We start from the raw sequence: 14,269 nt of genomic DNA, 5'->3' as shown, positions 1-14,269 counted from the left end.
TTTAGTGAGCGCTGCATTTAATGAGCGTGGCGGCAAAGAACGAGCGCTTTGGACCTGAGACAGATGCTGTGCACAAGATTACACCGATAATCTGCACAAAACGAGCGGGTGATTGACAGCTCATCGAGGTCGTTATGTGCGTAGCCTCTCATTACGCCAGTAAAGGAGCGTTGATGTAACAACAGGAGGAGAAGGAGGAAGATTAAGGTCAAGAAGACGGCAGATGTGAAAGCCAAGCTGGGCTCGGGTCAAAATTAATCTTTTCTTGTGCGTCGCAAACACTCGACTTAAGGAGACGCACAGCTGGGGTGCTCTAAAATACGACAAAACATTTAAAAGTCCCTGGCGGCAAATATCTTTCATAAGGTGAGCGCAAAAAAAAATGCTAGAGATCAGAAATGAGTCCGTTCTTTCTCTGGCAAAAAGACAAAGTGGTACTGCCGGGGTTTCAATCAACGTTTATTACAACAAGAAAAGAGCAAAGACGGATTTGGCCTGAGACGCAAAACTACACGGCATGTGACGAGGGGCGGAGAGCGAGCGCGCTCGCTCTTTCTTTCCGTCGTCACGCGTGTGCTCGTTGGGCCCGTGGTTACTCGATTCTCTACCGGACATCACCATCAAGTTGTGCTTTCTTCTAAAACAAAAAACTTGATGCCGCATCTATGCTATGATGATGGTGTCACAATCATATCAGAGATTTTCATTGGCCCAAATCTAAAATAGGGGAGGATTCATTGCTGTACGGATGACGTTCACATGCACTTAAAAAAAAATACGACGTAACCATTGATTGCAAATTAACGCTACCGCTGGTGAGAATTGCCGCTGCGTTCCGCTACTTGGGTGGCTCGTACTGGATCAAGCGGAGGGCCTCGTCGTTGTCCAGAACCCCCTGGATGAACTCTCCCTCGGCCACGCGCTCTGAAAAACAACACGCGTGACAAAAGACGCCAACAACTGACGCCAAAGTGAGTTGTCTCCCATTTTTGCCCTCACCGTTTTCTGCCTTGTCAAAGAACTTCCAAAGTTTTTCTGCCCTTTTTTCGGCTGTGTTTTCATCCTCGGGAAGTTTGCTCACCTCGTCTTTGGGAATCAGTTTAAAAATGGCCTGAAACGCACACACAGATAATTTTTTCTCTTGACCTATCCATAGAAAAAAAAAATCAATAGCATTACCCTTAAAACTGTAACTTGGATCAATTTAACCCAATTTCCGGTTGTTTTGCAGGAAAAACAAACAGAAACTATTTTGAACACAAAAAAAACAACCCAGGAAGTTGGCCAAATTTAGCACCTTGGTCCAATTTTGACCAAAATTAGGTCGTTTTTGAGCGCTTAAACACAGATTTCTGGAGTTAGAGCGCCCCCTGGCCGCGCTATCCCCTGCAGCATCGCCATCATCTTCGTCATCATCTTCATAACCGTCCTGGAAGAAAGCCCGAAGAGCAACGCAGCCGAGGTGGCCTTGTGCCATTTTAGGTTCCACTCGAGGCTAAAAAAGTCCTAAAAGCTCAGTGGCCTAGTGGTAGAGTGGCCTAGTGGTAGAGTGTCCGCCCTGAGACTGGAAGGTTGTGGGTTCAAACCCCAGCCGGGTCATACCAAAGACTATAAAAATGGGACCCATTGCCTCCCTGCTTGGCACTCAGCATTAAGGGTTGGAATTGGGGGGTTAGATCACCAACTGATTCCCGAGCGCGGCACCGCTGCTGCTCACTGCTCCCCTCTCCCCCAGGGGATGGATTAAAATCACACGGGGATGGGTTAAATGCAGAGGACAAATTTCACCACACCCAGGTGTGTGTGTGACGATCATTGGGACTTTAATCTTTTAATCTTTTTTAAAACAAAATTGTCACTCGCGTAATCCGACAGCTTCTGCACAAACCGCCCAGCGGATTAGCAGTTGATTACCAGATGAATTTGTCGGGCTCCCGGATGTCTTTGTTCTCCCCTGCCTCCATCAGATCAACTTTCATCGCACAAATTAAAAAAAAAAAAATAGCAAACGTCCCAGTTTTTTTACCAAATGACCTGAAACTATCAGGCAAGCGCACCGTTTGAAGTTTTCAATCCAGAAAATGGCCACCATTAATTTCATCCAGAAATGGATGAATGGATCAATTTAATTTGGGGAATGGACGCACAAATCAATAACTTCAGTTGTGTTGCGGGACTCGCGACGTATCCATCCTCTGCCCCACCCGCCAAGACCCGATGGAAGGACCTTCTCCTGCCCGCAAGACCGCCGACACGAGAAAACCAGCTTTACAGGTGGCCTCAAAGAACTCGGCCGGCTTAACGTGTTTATTGGCACCAATTGGAGTCTTAATCCTGCGTCTCCTGCATGTGGACTCTTCATGGCTCCGATCACGCTCGCACATCTCGCACGCACGCGGATGCCATCTTGATCCGCACCGACGACGCGTGGCGAATCGAACGTAAAGATGCAATCAGACATTTTTTGAGCCCTAAAAGGCAAATTTGGACGCGAGTGGTGTTTTGGCGCCATCTGGCGGTCAATCGTAAAGCAGCACGTTTAGTCTGCCCACGCCGAGCTTACCGTGCAAATTTCCTTGACCTCAGACTTGGTGATGTATCCGTTCTTGTCCACGTCGAAGAGCGAGAAGGCCCACTCCAGCTTGCGGGTAGTCTTTCCGGTGGAGGTCATGTGCAGGGCGATGATGTACTCCTTGAAGTCTAGGGTACCATCGTCGTTGGTGTCGAAGGATCGGAAGACGTGCTGCGCGTAGGTGTTGCCATCGCTATCCGGGAAGAACTTGCTGTAGATGGCCTCGAACTCCTGCTTGGTGAGGCGGCCGGTGGGGCACTGCCTCTTGAAGTTGTCGTACCACTGTGTGATCTCCATCTCCGAGAATTTTGTGTGGAGCTTCAGATCCTCCAGGATCTCCTTGGACACAGCACCGCTCTTGGAGTTTCCCATGACTGAGGAACACAGGTGGCAGCAAGTGTCCTGGCCCGAGTCTTTTCAAGTGACTTGATTGAAGTCTCCTACCTCTGGCTGCTGTTGATGATCAGATGAGATGAGATGTTTGCCTCCAAGCTGGCCCTTGCGATGGGGGAGCCCTGCAGAAGAACTTCGTCAGTCCTGGGAGGGAGGAGAAGGAACACACCTCATTGTCTCGCTCAAACTTGCTTCATTTGGTGGTGCCGCTTTTGTTGCTTACCTGTGCGCGTGTGGCAGCAGCAGATCTGTGTGGGACCGACGGGAATCTGCCGAAGCAACCCGCCTCCCCCCTCTGGGATTAGTCAATTAAAGACCATCAACCTGAGGCGGGGCCGTGGGAGCGCTCATGTGAGTCCCATTATCGTACACACACGCACACACACACACACACACACACACACACACACAAGTAATGATTTTCAGAGCTTGCAGGATCAAGGGCTAATTTTTTTTTGGATTTATTTTCAGTTTAAATTGTGACACATTCTGTGGGAGAGTCAGAACATTAACATGGCATTTGCATCTTGACTTTTTTCCCAACTTCTGAATACCAGACACCCCCTCAACCCCCCCCCCTCCAAAAGAAAATCGAACTGATGGAGGCGTGTGTGTGGTGTGCGTGTATGTGTGCGTGTGTGCAATGATGAGATACCACAGGAGAGTGGCGACGGAAGTAAAACAAACATCAGTTGAAGCGATTAAAAGAACGCGAGACGTTCGGCTTTGCAACTTTTGACCTTCCAGCGGGCTAAGACTTAGCCTGCAAATCCAGCAGGTGACACTCGATGGAGCTTAAGGGGTGGCGGCGCCATCTGCGCAACCTGCCTTCTTTTATGAGCAAATGAGGGAGAAGACTGGGGGGTTGCCCACTAGCGTGCCAAAAATGATTGACACCTTTAGCCACGCCTTCTTGCTCTCATTGGTTGTTTTTCCTTGGGCCCCGAGCTCGCAAATCGCCTTTTGGAGTGGAAACAACTTTCTCCCCGCTTTGCACCCGCAAGGGAATCCTGTGATTGACGAGGGGGCGGGGAGATTAGCGATGGCCGGCCAAGGTGGCAAGGTGAGGCGGCCTAAAGAGGATTTGGCAGCGGAACAAAGCGGCCGTGGAAAAGGCAACGGAAAATGGGCCTTCCAGTGGCGTCAAATCGCCTTGACCGGACCTTGGAGGTTCTATTTTTAGAGGCAAAGTTCAAGCTCATTGTCTTTACGCTGACTCTTCATCACCACGGTAACACAAAGAAGCTAGGCTTTCCTGCGCCCCGCCCGTGCGTGACGTCTTCCCACCTTATAGCGTGCGACGTGCGCGTCCGCGTGAACGAGCACGGTATGCATCCGGGTACTTGCGGCAAGGCGGGTAGCTGCGTGGTGCGCACGCGCGTGAGTCTGCTCACCTGTCGGGACCTCTTATAATCAAGTAATTGTTTGCATTACAGATGTGTAACCGTTCAACTTCCGCGCGAGTCTCTGGTGGAAAACGCGCACATCGACGGCATCTGCACGATGAATCCAGCAAGCAGCTCGGACGATCCAAGCGCGCCAGGTAACTTTGCATGGCTGACAAACGTTTACAAATGCTTTATGAGTTATAACATCAGCTTGCGATCAGCTTTTCCCCTGTGATTTCTGTCATTTTGCCCCCCACCCCCCCAATTTATGGCGATGACACGGGTCCATTTCAGGTCACGGATTGACGTTGGGAATGAAATTAAGGATCTGGTGAGAGATTAAATGAAATGTCCTCTTTGTTTAGATTTAAGATTCTGTTTCATGTGTTATTAGCTCACGTCGCGGTGTCAACGGCAGGAGGAGCAGGTTTCTCCCCAGAATCGTACGATGCATCTTTCCCCTTGGAGGAAGGCATGGAGAGGCCCGCGTCCTGCCAGCACGGCCAGCACATGATGGACGGTACGGATGCTAAAGTGAAGAAAAACAGTGTTGTCCCTTTGCAAACTCCTGGCTTCTTATAATCCGGACGTGGCCTCCCCACGCAGAGCCCGGCGCGCAGGAGGCGACCCCCTCGTCATACGGGCCCTTCATCCTGGTGTCCAATTTGCGGGCTCACCTCTACGTGGCGCTGGAGAAGAACGCCTGGCTGCAGCGGCGCATCGAGGAGCTGGAGGAGGAGCGCAACTTCCTGCGCTGCCAACTGGATCGCCTCATCGTGGGCGTGCGGGGGGGGCTGGAGGGTGAGCAGGGGGTCCGACTGTCATATTTTTAAGGGGGGAAATCGGCAATCTCATGTCGCGAGAAGCAAAAAAGAAATTAATTTTCAGAGTGGTGCGGAGGCACTCAGCGCGGTGTGACGATTCAGACTGATGGACCCGTTTGCCCCCCCTCTCCCATGACCACCCGCTCTGGACTGATCCGCAAACGCCTGCCGGGCCCTGTGCTGCTATCTCACCACGGGCCCGGTAAGAAAATAATGTACATCATTTGCCTTTCGGGATGAGAAAGTCAGAGCGAATCCTTGCGGCTGGCCCGCAGTTAAGCAGGAGATTCGCCTGAAGGAGGAAAGGTTCTACACGGACGAGGAGTACCTGGAGGAGCAGGAGGAAGAGGGGGAGGAGGATGAGGACGAAGGGCAGGACTCTTTGCTGGAGGTTGGTAGCACCACAAGGAAGGGCCGCGGGGTGAAAATGAGGAGGATCTTCCGCATCACGCACAGCAGGGAGAGGCAGAGAGGTGAGAGGTCGCCCCTTTGACAACGGTTGGGCGGGCCTGATTGCCTTTGATTTGATGTGTGCTCCCCGCATGCAGTCAAAGACCCGGAAGGGGTTCTGATCCGCTATAAGAAGATCCTGGGAACCTACCAGCGCGTGAGGAGCATGTCCCGAGCGTTCCAGATCCACGGGGTGGACCGCAACACCATGGCCTCCACCTCGCCCATCGCTGAGCTCCTGCTGGTGGCACCGGATAAGGTCTCCACTTTTTAATATGTTATAAAGCAAAAATAAGTACGACCCCTGACCTTTGCAGATGGAAGTGGTGGGCGAGTTTGAGGCGGCCAAGGAGAAGCTGCTGGACTACGCCAGGCGCTGCTACAAAATCATGGATGAGCAGACGCACGTCAAAGTGGAGAAGATGAAGAAGAATCACAAGCTGCTGCCCATCTCCTACCGCTTCAGGAACTAACCAGAAGACAATTGGTTGCACTGATTTCCTCCAGGCTGTCACAGGAAGCTACTTTAGGGTTTCCTTTCTTTTTATTTGCACAAACTTTGCTCCATTTTGTCCGGCTCCAAGTCCAGGACAAATGGTGAGAAGTGTTAAAGATCCATTTGATTTCTTCGTCAGGTTTGCACGGCACAGGTTGCGTACTTCGGGAAGTCGGAAGAGCAAAGATGTCGGAAACTGTATTTAAGTTGTGGGGTCTTCATCGTCGTAGACGAATAAAAGCACACGTTAAAAGAGTTGTTGTTTTGAACTAATTTGATTCTGCGACATTGGCTGAATTGAGAGTGACACAAATGTGGAGAACCTTTGCTAATGTTAGGCTTAGATTTTTAATTTGACGCTAATTAACGTGCTGTTCGAAATACGCACAGCTAGATGACTTTCCATTACTGCAGCGCCTCCCCGTGGACACGAACAGTAGTGCGGTGATGTCATAACTTGAGCTTTCGCCGCTGAACCTTTTGTCAAGGGGTGAACACTCGATGCACACATTAGGAGTGTTTGATGCCTACAATTTCCATCCATCCATTTTCTGAACCGCTTAGTCCCCACGGGGGTCGTGGGAGTGCTGGAGCCTATCCCAGCCGTCATCGGGCAGTAGGCGGGGGACACCCTGAACCGGTTGCCAGCCAATCGCAGGGCACACAGAGACAAACAACCATTTGCACTCTCACTCAATCCTAGGGACAATTTGGAGTCTTCAATCGGCCTACCAAGCATGTTTTTGGGATGTGGGAGGAAACCGGAGTGCCCGGAGAAAACCCACGCGGGCCCGGGGAGAACATGCAAACTCCACACAGGGAGGGCCGGAGGTGGAATCGAACCCGCACCCTCCTAACTGTGAGGCGGACGTGCTACCCAGTGCGCCACCGAGCCGCCTGCCTACAATTTATAAGTAGCAAATAAAAGATATTCCAATTCCAAGTGGTTTGGAAACAAAATATTTTTTCTGTCATAGTTTCTCAAAACGGCCATAAATGGTTGACTGATGCTGACGCGCTGGATTGAAACTCGCACACGTTGGGCTCCAACTGTAAATGATTTTATTTCACACCTTTTGCATGTGCCGTCAGCTGCTGCTTCTTGCTGATATTGTTCCTTTAAATCTCTTACAGGAAGTACACGCATAGCAAAGTCGTTTTTTTTTTTAATGTGACCTTAGTGTCACGTGGAGTCGAAAAGGAGAAAATGAGGATGGAGAGGAGAAGCCTTCACTTTCTTTTCAAAGTACACTTTCAAAACTGCATAACGGAGCATGGCTGGCTTTTGAACTCCACTTGCAAGTGTGTGTGTGTGTGGGCGCGTGTGCGGTGCATACAGCCTCATCCCCCTTACGTCATAAGAGTCCAGTGCATTTTTTTTTTAACTTGCTTGTTTTTGCTTGAGTGAGTTTTCCTTCGTACATGGCTCAGCGTGCGTGCGTGTGTGTGTGCGTGCGTGCTTGCGCACGTGCGCTTTTCACAGGACGCTGGGGTTCCTAAAGTTGTGTCCTGCGAAGCGGGCCTGGTCCCCCAGCTCCTCCTCGATCCTGCAGACAAGAAGACAGGATGAGTGAGGAGCAAATCTCATTCAGGGAATTGGAGTGTTTATGTCAGCAGGTGCCCCATTAGCATTTGGTGGCTAATGCTAAAGTAAGTCTGACGTGCCGCAAAGGATTGTGGGTGCACTGACCTCAAGAGCTGGTTATATTTGGCCAACCTTTCGGACCTGCAGGGGGCGCCGGTCTTGATCTACGACACACACACACTCTCATGTCAGGTTGCAAGTCATTGAAGAACGTGTGCGTGTGTGTTTGTGTAAGCGCGCGCGTACCTGTCCAGTGCACAGCCCGACCACCAGGTCTGCGATGAAGGTGTCCTCGGTTTCTCCGGACCGATGGCTGACCATGACACCCCAGCCGTTGGCCTGGGCCAGTTTGCACCTGCAGGGGGCGACACTCACGTGAAGAAGCAGCATTGGCAGCATGGCAGGTAGCCGCCATTACTTTGTTGCGTACGTACGCTTGTATGGCTTCGGTGACGGAGCCGATCTGGTTGACTTTGAGTAGCAGGCAGTTGCAGGCGCGTTCCTCGGCCGCCTTCTCAATGCGCTTGGGGTTGGTCACCGTCAGGTCGTCGCCCACCACCTGGATGCCCACGCGAGCCGTCAGACGGGACCAGGCCTCCCAGTCGTCCTGGTCAAACGGGTCCTCGATGGACACCACTGAGGGGGGAAAGGGATGTGTCACGTTAGGTGGGCGATGCCGTATGTGTGTGTGTGTGTGGGGGGGGGGGGGGGGGGGATTCTCCAACCCACCCGGGTAGTTGTTGACAAAGCCCTGGTAGATGTCGGCCAGCTCCTCTGCGCTGATGTGGCGCCCAGCGTCAGGTGGGGACTTGAAGTCAAGGTCATACTTGCCCTCACGGTAGAACTCAGAGGCGGCCACATCCATGCCCACCACCACCTTGTCTGTGAAGCCCGCCTTCTCAATGGCCGTCTGAAGAAGGTCCAGAGCTGAACAAACGTTCACATGATCATCATGGTCTTCATCTTGACAGCGATGTTCACGTTGCTCCTCACCTTCGCTGTTTTCCAGGATGTTGGGCGCAAATCCTCCCTCGTCTCCTACGTTGGTGGCGTCCTGTCCGTACTTCTGCTGGATGACGCCCTTCAGCGTGTGGTAGAGCTCCGAGCCTATCCTCAACGCCTCCCTTGGCAGACAGACGTGCGCTCAGCTTCCGGATGAGCCCGACCCGATTGATGGAGCGTCTTACTTGAAGGACTCGGCGCCCACAGGAAGCACCATGAACTCCTGCATGGCCAGTTTGTTGCCGGCGTGAGAACCTCCGTTGATCACGTTGAACGCCTGTGGAAGACCAGCAGAGGCGGCTCAACGACAAGGTGGAAGACATGTCGTCCGTGTTTTTGTGCCGCTCGCGACTCACTGGCACAGGCAGAACCATTTCCGTGTTCCCGGCCAGGTCGGCGATGTGTCGGTATAGGGGGACGTCCTTGTGGGCAGCGCCCGCCTTGCAGATGGCCAGCGACACGCCCAGGATGGCGTTGGCCCCGAACTGAGCTGCGGGCCAATCGCGGGACGGCGGTGAGTCACTTGTCACCTTCTGCGCAAATCTCCAGCCCACTTACATTTGTTTTCTGTGCCGTCCATCTCGATCATCAGGTTGTCCAGCCGCTCCTGCTCCACCACGCCGATGCCCTTCACGCACACACGCATCGGTCATTGTGAGCGATGTTGCCCGTATTGCTCGTGATACTCACAGAAGCGATAAGCGCAGGACCCAACGTGTCATTGATATGTCCGACAGCCTTCAGGACCCCTGAAGGGAAAAACAAGCTTTTCATCTTCATTCCAATCCAAAGGAAGCCGCTGGGGACTGCAGCAGGCCGGCGCTGCTTGCTCCCGCCCTCTGCTGGCTAGCGTGTTGAGCTGCGCTCGCTCACCTTTTCCCTTGTATCTGCTCTTGTCGTCGTCTCTGAGCTCCAAAGCCTCGTAGATGCCCGTCGAGGCACCGCTGGGAACTGCCGCGCGAAAGACTCCTGTGACAAGGATTTTGATGATTGCAGTGGAAGGACGGGCGCCGTCGGTGGCGCTAATGAACCTTTTAAACTAGTTTACCAGCAGATCACCTTTGTCGGTGCGTAGGTCCACCTCCACCGTGGGATTCCCTCGGGAGTCCAGGATCTCCCTGGCCACGATGCTGACAATCGACATCCTGTCAGAAGGGAGCAAAACGTGCTTGCAGTCACATGACCCAAACAGGTTAGCTGGCTTCCTGTGTAGCTTCTGCTAGCCAGCGTAACGCCTCGATGCCATGACATTGTGAAATGATCCAAATCATCGGCTTCATTCTTATTGCACCGAGCGATCATGACCTGCGTGAACATTTTGCCATTGTTTTCCTGCCTTTGCTTCAGGTGTGATGCGTGCAGTCCACCTCAACTGGGAGTGAGAGCTTCAAGCAAGGACGCTCAGCCTCTTTTTGGGAGAACCGTGTAAATCTTTTCATTTCCTCAAAGTTGTGCGAGATGAAAAACCCGCTAGGAACGGGTCGAACGCAGGTTGGCGCCCTCAAACGTGGCAGACATTAACCTACTGGCGGTGGTGGCGGCAAAGCACTACTTTTGTCTATTGTGAAAGGGTTGTACGGTTTAGTGACACCAAAACGCGACAGGATGGCGCCAAAGTGGATACAAATCGTGGGAAGCTATGGCGGACCATGAAATCACGGGGAGGGGGGGATCTGACACCGATCGAAGTGCATCTTTAAAAAAGTGGCACTGTGACTTGTCAGCTTTAATCTACTCAAGCATTTTCGCCCGCCTCGCCGTTCATTGGCGCGTGTTACGCAAGCCTCCGTGGAGGGAGGGAGGACCCTGAAGGCATCACGCCACACCTTCCTCCTTCCGCACACTGCAGTGCTCTCCAAAGCACAGCAGACAGACAGACACGGTGCTGCAGTGCATCTCAGCTAAAGCGCCACGCGACGAGATTGTCGCCATATGAAGCTTTTTTTTTTTTGAGCCGATGCCAACTAAAATTATATATCGCTTTTTCTCTCCGTTTTTCATTACGCACAATTGCAAGTGAAGGGCGAGCGTGAGCCTGCCTCTCTTAATCCTTCCAGACGGGCACGCGCACACGCAACAAGCAACAAGCTCGGCGGGTTAGGACAAAAATATTGTCGAGTAGATGGAGCATGAAACGGAGCCGGAAAGAAAGGATGAAACGCGCTGAGACTGGAGGCAGGCATCACGCGCACGCGCTGAGAGGAAGTGGAGCACGCGCACGTCATTGACTTCATTAGATTGATTTTAAGTGGACAATCAACTCTTAGTTGAAGACCAGCTGATCAATTGATTGAGTTGACCATTTGACATCCGGCACTAATGAGCAACAACACATTAAAAACAGATCACACCCACATCTCACACGCAATGCACATTTCGAACACATGCACGTTTTGACTCTAGACAAGATACGTGACGACACTCACGTACGCACTAATAATGCAGACCTGCATGAACACGCACGCACACTGCACTAAAGATGGCGACGCGGTTGTTACCTGCCGTGTGCGTCGTGCGCGTCTTGGCGAGAGGCTGAGATGCTTCTGGAGCAACACAAGCAACCAGAGAGGAAAACGGGACGGGAGGAGGGAGAGCAGGATGGGGGGTGGTGATGCTTTTGGAAGGAGGGCGCAATGATGGAGGGAAACGGCTGAGGTGCAGGGGGGGTAAAAATAGACCAGGGGAGGGTGGGGTGGGGGACAACTCGGGGTTGTTCTCCGCAGTGGGGTCCGCTCCATTCGTCTGGACCGGATAAATGGCATGAACATTTGATTTCGGTTCTGCTGGATGGTTTGCAAGACTAAAGTGACTATGGATTTTTTGGGGCCCGGAGGGCGGGGGGGTCATAGAAAAGGAGATACCCGGACATTCAAAGTGTTCTCATGCAGATCGATCGGTTGGATGAGCGCCAAAGTCGACCAAGGGATTCAAGCAAAAATCCACTCGTACATTTTAATTTGAAATTAAATTTAAAATTAAATTTCAGAAGGATTCGAGTGTCAAACATGATCTGTCTGACATTTGTTTCCCTCTAGTGGTCATGGACGGCATCGTATACCAACTGTACTCAACGCGTTTGGGGTGAAATCGTGATGGCTGCAGTATGCTTCAGTGAGCTGCAGGGGGCAGATGGCTACAGTCCATTTCAAAAGTCTCCACACCCCTGTTAGAATTCCGTCTTATGCAGATAAATCATTTAAAAACGTTTTTCACCATTAATGTGATCTATAACGTGTACAATTCAATTGTTGAAGAGATCTAAACAAGTGGCGTGTGGTTGCAGAAGTGTGCACACCCCTTTCGTAACTGACGATGAAAAAAAGGCTTCTGCCAGGCAGGAACAGCCTACGAGAACAGCTGAAATTGATTTGGGGTTCATCCGAGCCACGCAAAATGTCGACATATGCTTAAGATGCATTGGAATGGGTTAGGGTTAGGGTTGGAGTCATTGCAGCCCCGTCCCTAGTTAGGAGGGTGTGCACACTTTTGCAAGTACAAGATCTCACTTTTTATTTATCACCCCGCTCCCTGACAAAAAAAGAGTTGTACAGTTAAGCGTCTCTTTCATTGTTGAAATCTTGTAGTTTCAAAACGTGTCGTTTCATCAAGGGTGTGTAGACTTTTTATAGCAGATGTAAAACGCATGCAAAGAACAAGAAAGTTTGGATGTCAGCTCATCTTGTTGGAGTTGTGTGTCGGCCATCTTATCCTGCCGCTGATTCAGCCTGCGACACTTTTGCACTTTGGCGCCTCCTCGCTTGCCGCTCGACATGATGGGATGTCCGCCTGACCTCATTAGAAACGCGTTGCCACGGGCGACGAGCTTAAAGGAGGCGGCTGGGGGGGGCAGTTGACTGTTGCATCATTGGACAGAAACCTGACCTTGCTGATTTTTTTTTCCCAAACTTGTGTGTTGAGGACGTGCAAGCACACACATACGCACACATGCGCACACATACGCACACACACACACACACGCACACACACACACACGCACACAGGTGTTGACAAGTGTGTAAGTTGCGAGTAGGACACATGTTGCTCAAAATGGCACCAACGCCATGTCACTGAAATCACACACACAATGATCCGCGTGCACGTGTTTGTTTACGTCTTGGGGTGTATGTATTTTATGTTGTGTCACTTCCACGTGACTATTGTGTTCCTTTGGAAGCGTCTGCGTGCCTTGTGAGTGTTTGTGCAGTTAGTCCTGTTTTCACGTTGTGTTCCTTTGCGTGCGTGCTTTCTGCCAAGTTGTTACATTTTGTTCTGTCAATGTGTGCATGTGGTTGTGTCGTTGCGGGTCTCAGGTCGCGTAATTGTGGCTGCATTGTGTGTGTTGGCCTGTCATTTTTTTAGTTGGCCATCTTTTGCGCGACATTGTACAAGATGCACACACTGTCTTGTGTGCATGTGTGTGTGTGTAATGTTGTGTGCGTGTGACTCCATGGTTTGAAGGCACGATTTGGTTGCATCAGGTGTCTGTGCTACTGGGAGTGTGTGACGGCGGCTGCAATTTGCGTTCACGTCATCTGCCACATAAGTGGTTACCATGCATACAGTGTGGCTGTGACTATTATGGGCTGTTCTTTGTTTTGTCACCACGTGCCTTGCCACGAAACGGGAGGGGGAGGGGGACTGGGTGTGTGCGTGCGTGCGTTGAAAGGTGGAGGGACGCGTGGTGGTGGTGGGGGGTTCTCATGCATATGCGCCAGTTCTGGAAGGGGGCGGGGTCGGCAAGGGGTCACAAGGGTCGGGGCGTTCAAGCGTTGCGTGTTGCGTCTGCCTGAGGAAGTGAGCCGGAGGTATGAAATGGCGCCGCGTTATCACGTGCTCTTGAAGACGCAGAAGACGAAACTTTGGGCAGCATTTGTGCCCCGGGCGGGCTTTTGCCATCGCTTCTGTGCCAACTCGGACTCCTCCCGAGTTTTGCTTGACGCCCGTGTCGTATCGCCTCGCTTGACCGCGTTGACATTTTGAATCTTTGCGCCAAGAGCCGAACTTTCATTTTCTTGCTCAAACTATTTTGGACCCTTTGACTTTTTCACGTTGACAAAATGGATTCGCCGTCGACATTATTCACATGCAGTCGCCAGGTGGACGCGTGACCCCTTCGGACATCTCTGTCCGGGGCCTCGACCACGAGGAAGGCCTCGAGGCTCTCGTCAGCCTTTCGAGCAGCTCCGCAGTTGCGGACGAGCTGCGCATGAGGAACCTTTAAGACAGGAAATGATGATGGCGGGGGAGAGGGGGGAGTCATTATTATTATGGAGTGGCAGGCCAAGCAGTGAAGGGGGAGCATATTATGGGATGTCTGCATTCTAAGATGGGGGGAGGGGCAGATGCCATTTTTTGTGCCCATGACTCCCCTCCGCCCACCCGCACAATGAGAGAAACGGGAACAATCGAACGTGCCGCCAGGCGATTACGAGGAGCAAAAACACAAAGCGGAAATGGAAATCTTCTTGGGAAAATGACGCGTCGCTGTGGCTACCTGGGCCGTCTCGCAACGTGTTGCGTCGCTACGATTTCAGCCGACAAATCGATTGTTGCCATTTC

At 51.8% G+C, this 14,269-nt stretch overlaps 4 protein-coding genes across 6 annotated transcripts in view; 2 read left to right on the top strand and 2 right to left on the bottom strand.

Annotated features, from left to right (window-relative positions):
- The window catches only part of LOC119130207 (fibrinogen C domain-containing protein 1-like), a 559,732-nt gene that overhangs the window by 355,457 nt on the left and 190,006 nt on the right, over nt 1-14,269 (top strand). The gene's annotated exons all lie outside the window — the stretch shown is intronic.
- On the bottom strand, nt 443-3,293 carry LOC119130391 (recoverin-like). Of its 3 annotated transcripts, XM_037264237.1 has the most exons (5): nt 3,189-3,292; nt 3,017-3,109; nt 2,564-2,946; nt 1,000-1,111; nt 443-924 (listed from the first exon to the last, which is right to left on the bottom strand). In XM_037264237.1, the coding sequence occupies exons 3-5, from the start codon at nt 2,942-2,944 to the stop codon at nt 839-841; spliced, it is 579 nt and encodes a 192-aa protein (XP_037120132.1). In that variant the 5' UTR covers nt 2,945-2,946; nt 3,017-3,109; nt 3,189-3,292; the 3' UTR covers nt 443-838. The 3 variants fall into 3 exon arrangements, with proteins under 3 accessions (XP_037120132.1, XP_037120134.1, XP_037120133.1); XM_037264239.1 differs by having other exon boundaries at nt 2,564-3,109; nt 3,189-3,293; XM_037264238.1 differs by lacking the exon at nt 3,189-3,292 and having other exon boundaries at nt 3,017-3,182.
- Nucleotides 3,944-6,374, top strand: LOC119130441 (coiled-coil domain-containing protein 106-like). Its single transcript, XM_037264300.1, has 7 exons — nt 3,944-4,508; nt 4,748-4,873; nt 4,960-5,154; nt 5,242-5,354; nt 5,419-5,650; nt 5,726-5,886; nt 5,945-6,374. The coding sequence occupies exons 1-7, from the start codon at nt 4,469-4,471 to the stop codon at nt 6,098-6,100; spliced, it is 1,023 nt and encodes a 340-aa protein (XP_037120195.1). The 5' UTR covers nt 3,944-4,468; the 3' UTR covers nt 6,101-6,374.
- On the bottom strand, nt 7,169-11,324 carry LOC119130271 (gamma-enolase). The gene is made up of 13 exons (XM_037264055.1): nt 11,209-11,324; nt 9,770-9,855; nt 9,584-9,679; nt 9,401-9,459; nt 9,269-9,338; nt 9,067-9,200; nt 8,896-8,987; nt 8,702-8,832; nt 8,438-8,635; nt 8,143-8,344; nt 7,955-8,063; nt 7,814-7,872; nt 7,169-7,670 (listed from the first exon to the last, which is right to left on the bottom strand). The coding sequence occupies exons 2-13, from the start codon at nt 9,852-9,854 to the stop codon at nt 7,601-7,603; spliced, it is 1,305 nt and encodes a 434-aa protein (XP_037119950.1). The 5' UTR covers nt 9,855; nt 11,209-11,324; the 3' UTR covers nt 7,169-7,600.

The sequence above is a fragment of the Syngnathus acus genome, chromosome 11 (genome assembly GCF_901709675.1).
Source record: "Syngnathus acus chromosome 11, fSynAcu1.2, whole genome shotgun sequence".
Lineage (NCBI taxonomy): Eukaryota > Metazoa > Chordata > Actinopteri > Syngnathiformes > Syngnathidae > Syngnathus > Syngnathus acus.
This window is presented reverse-complemented; position numbering and strand designations above follow the sequence as displayed.

Excerpts from the sequence above, each read along its gene's own strand:
- LOC119130391 (XM_037264239.1), bottom strand. The coding sequence starts at position 2,944 with ATGGGAAACTCCAAGAGCGGTGCTGTGTCCAAGGAGATCCTGGAGGAT. Across the intron at positions 1,112-2,563 it reads AGGTCAAGGAAATTTGCACG|GCCATTTTTAAACTGATTCC; the intron begins GTAAGCTCGGCG and ends TGTGCGTTTCAG. Across the intron at positions 925-999 it reads CTTTGACAAGGCAGAAAACG|AGCGCGTGGCCGAGGGAGAG; the intron begins GTGAGGGCAAAA and ends GTTGTTTTTCAG.
- LOC119130441 (XM_037264300.1), top strand. The coding sequence starts at position 4,469 with ATGAATCCAGCAAGCAGCTCGGACGATCCAAGCGCGCCAG. Across the intron at positions 4,509-4,747 it reads GGACGATCCAAGCGCGCCAG|CTCACGTCGCGGTGTCAACG; the intron begins GTAACTTTGCAT and ends ATGTGTTATTAG. Across the intron at positions 5,355-5,418 it reads GCAAACGCCTGCCGGGCCCT|AAAGTCAGAGCGAATCCTTG; the intron begins GTGCTGCTATCT and ends TTTCGGGATGAG.
- LOC119130271 (XM_037264055.1), bottom strand. The coding sequence starts at position 9,854 with ATGTCGATTGTCAGCATCGTGGCCAGGGAGATCCTGGACTCCCGAGGG. Across the intron at positions 8,988-9,066 it reads AAATGGTTCTGCCTGTGCCA|GCGTTCAACGTGATCAACGG; the intron begins GTGAGTCGCGAG and ends GGTCTTCCACAG. Across the intron at positions 8,833-8,895 it reads GTGGGCGCCGAGTCCTTCAA|GGAGGCGTTGAGGATAGGCT; the intron begins GTAAGACGCTCC and ends CTGTCTGCCAAG.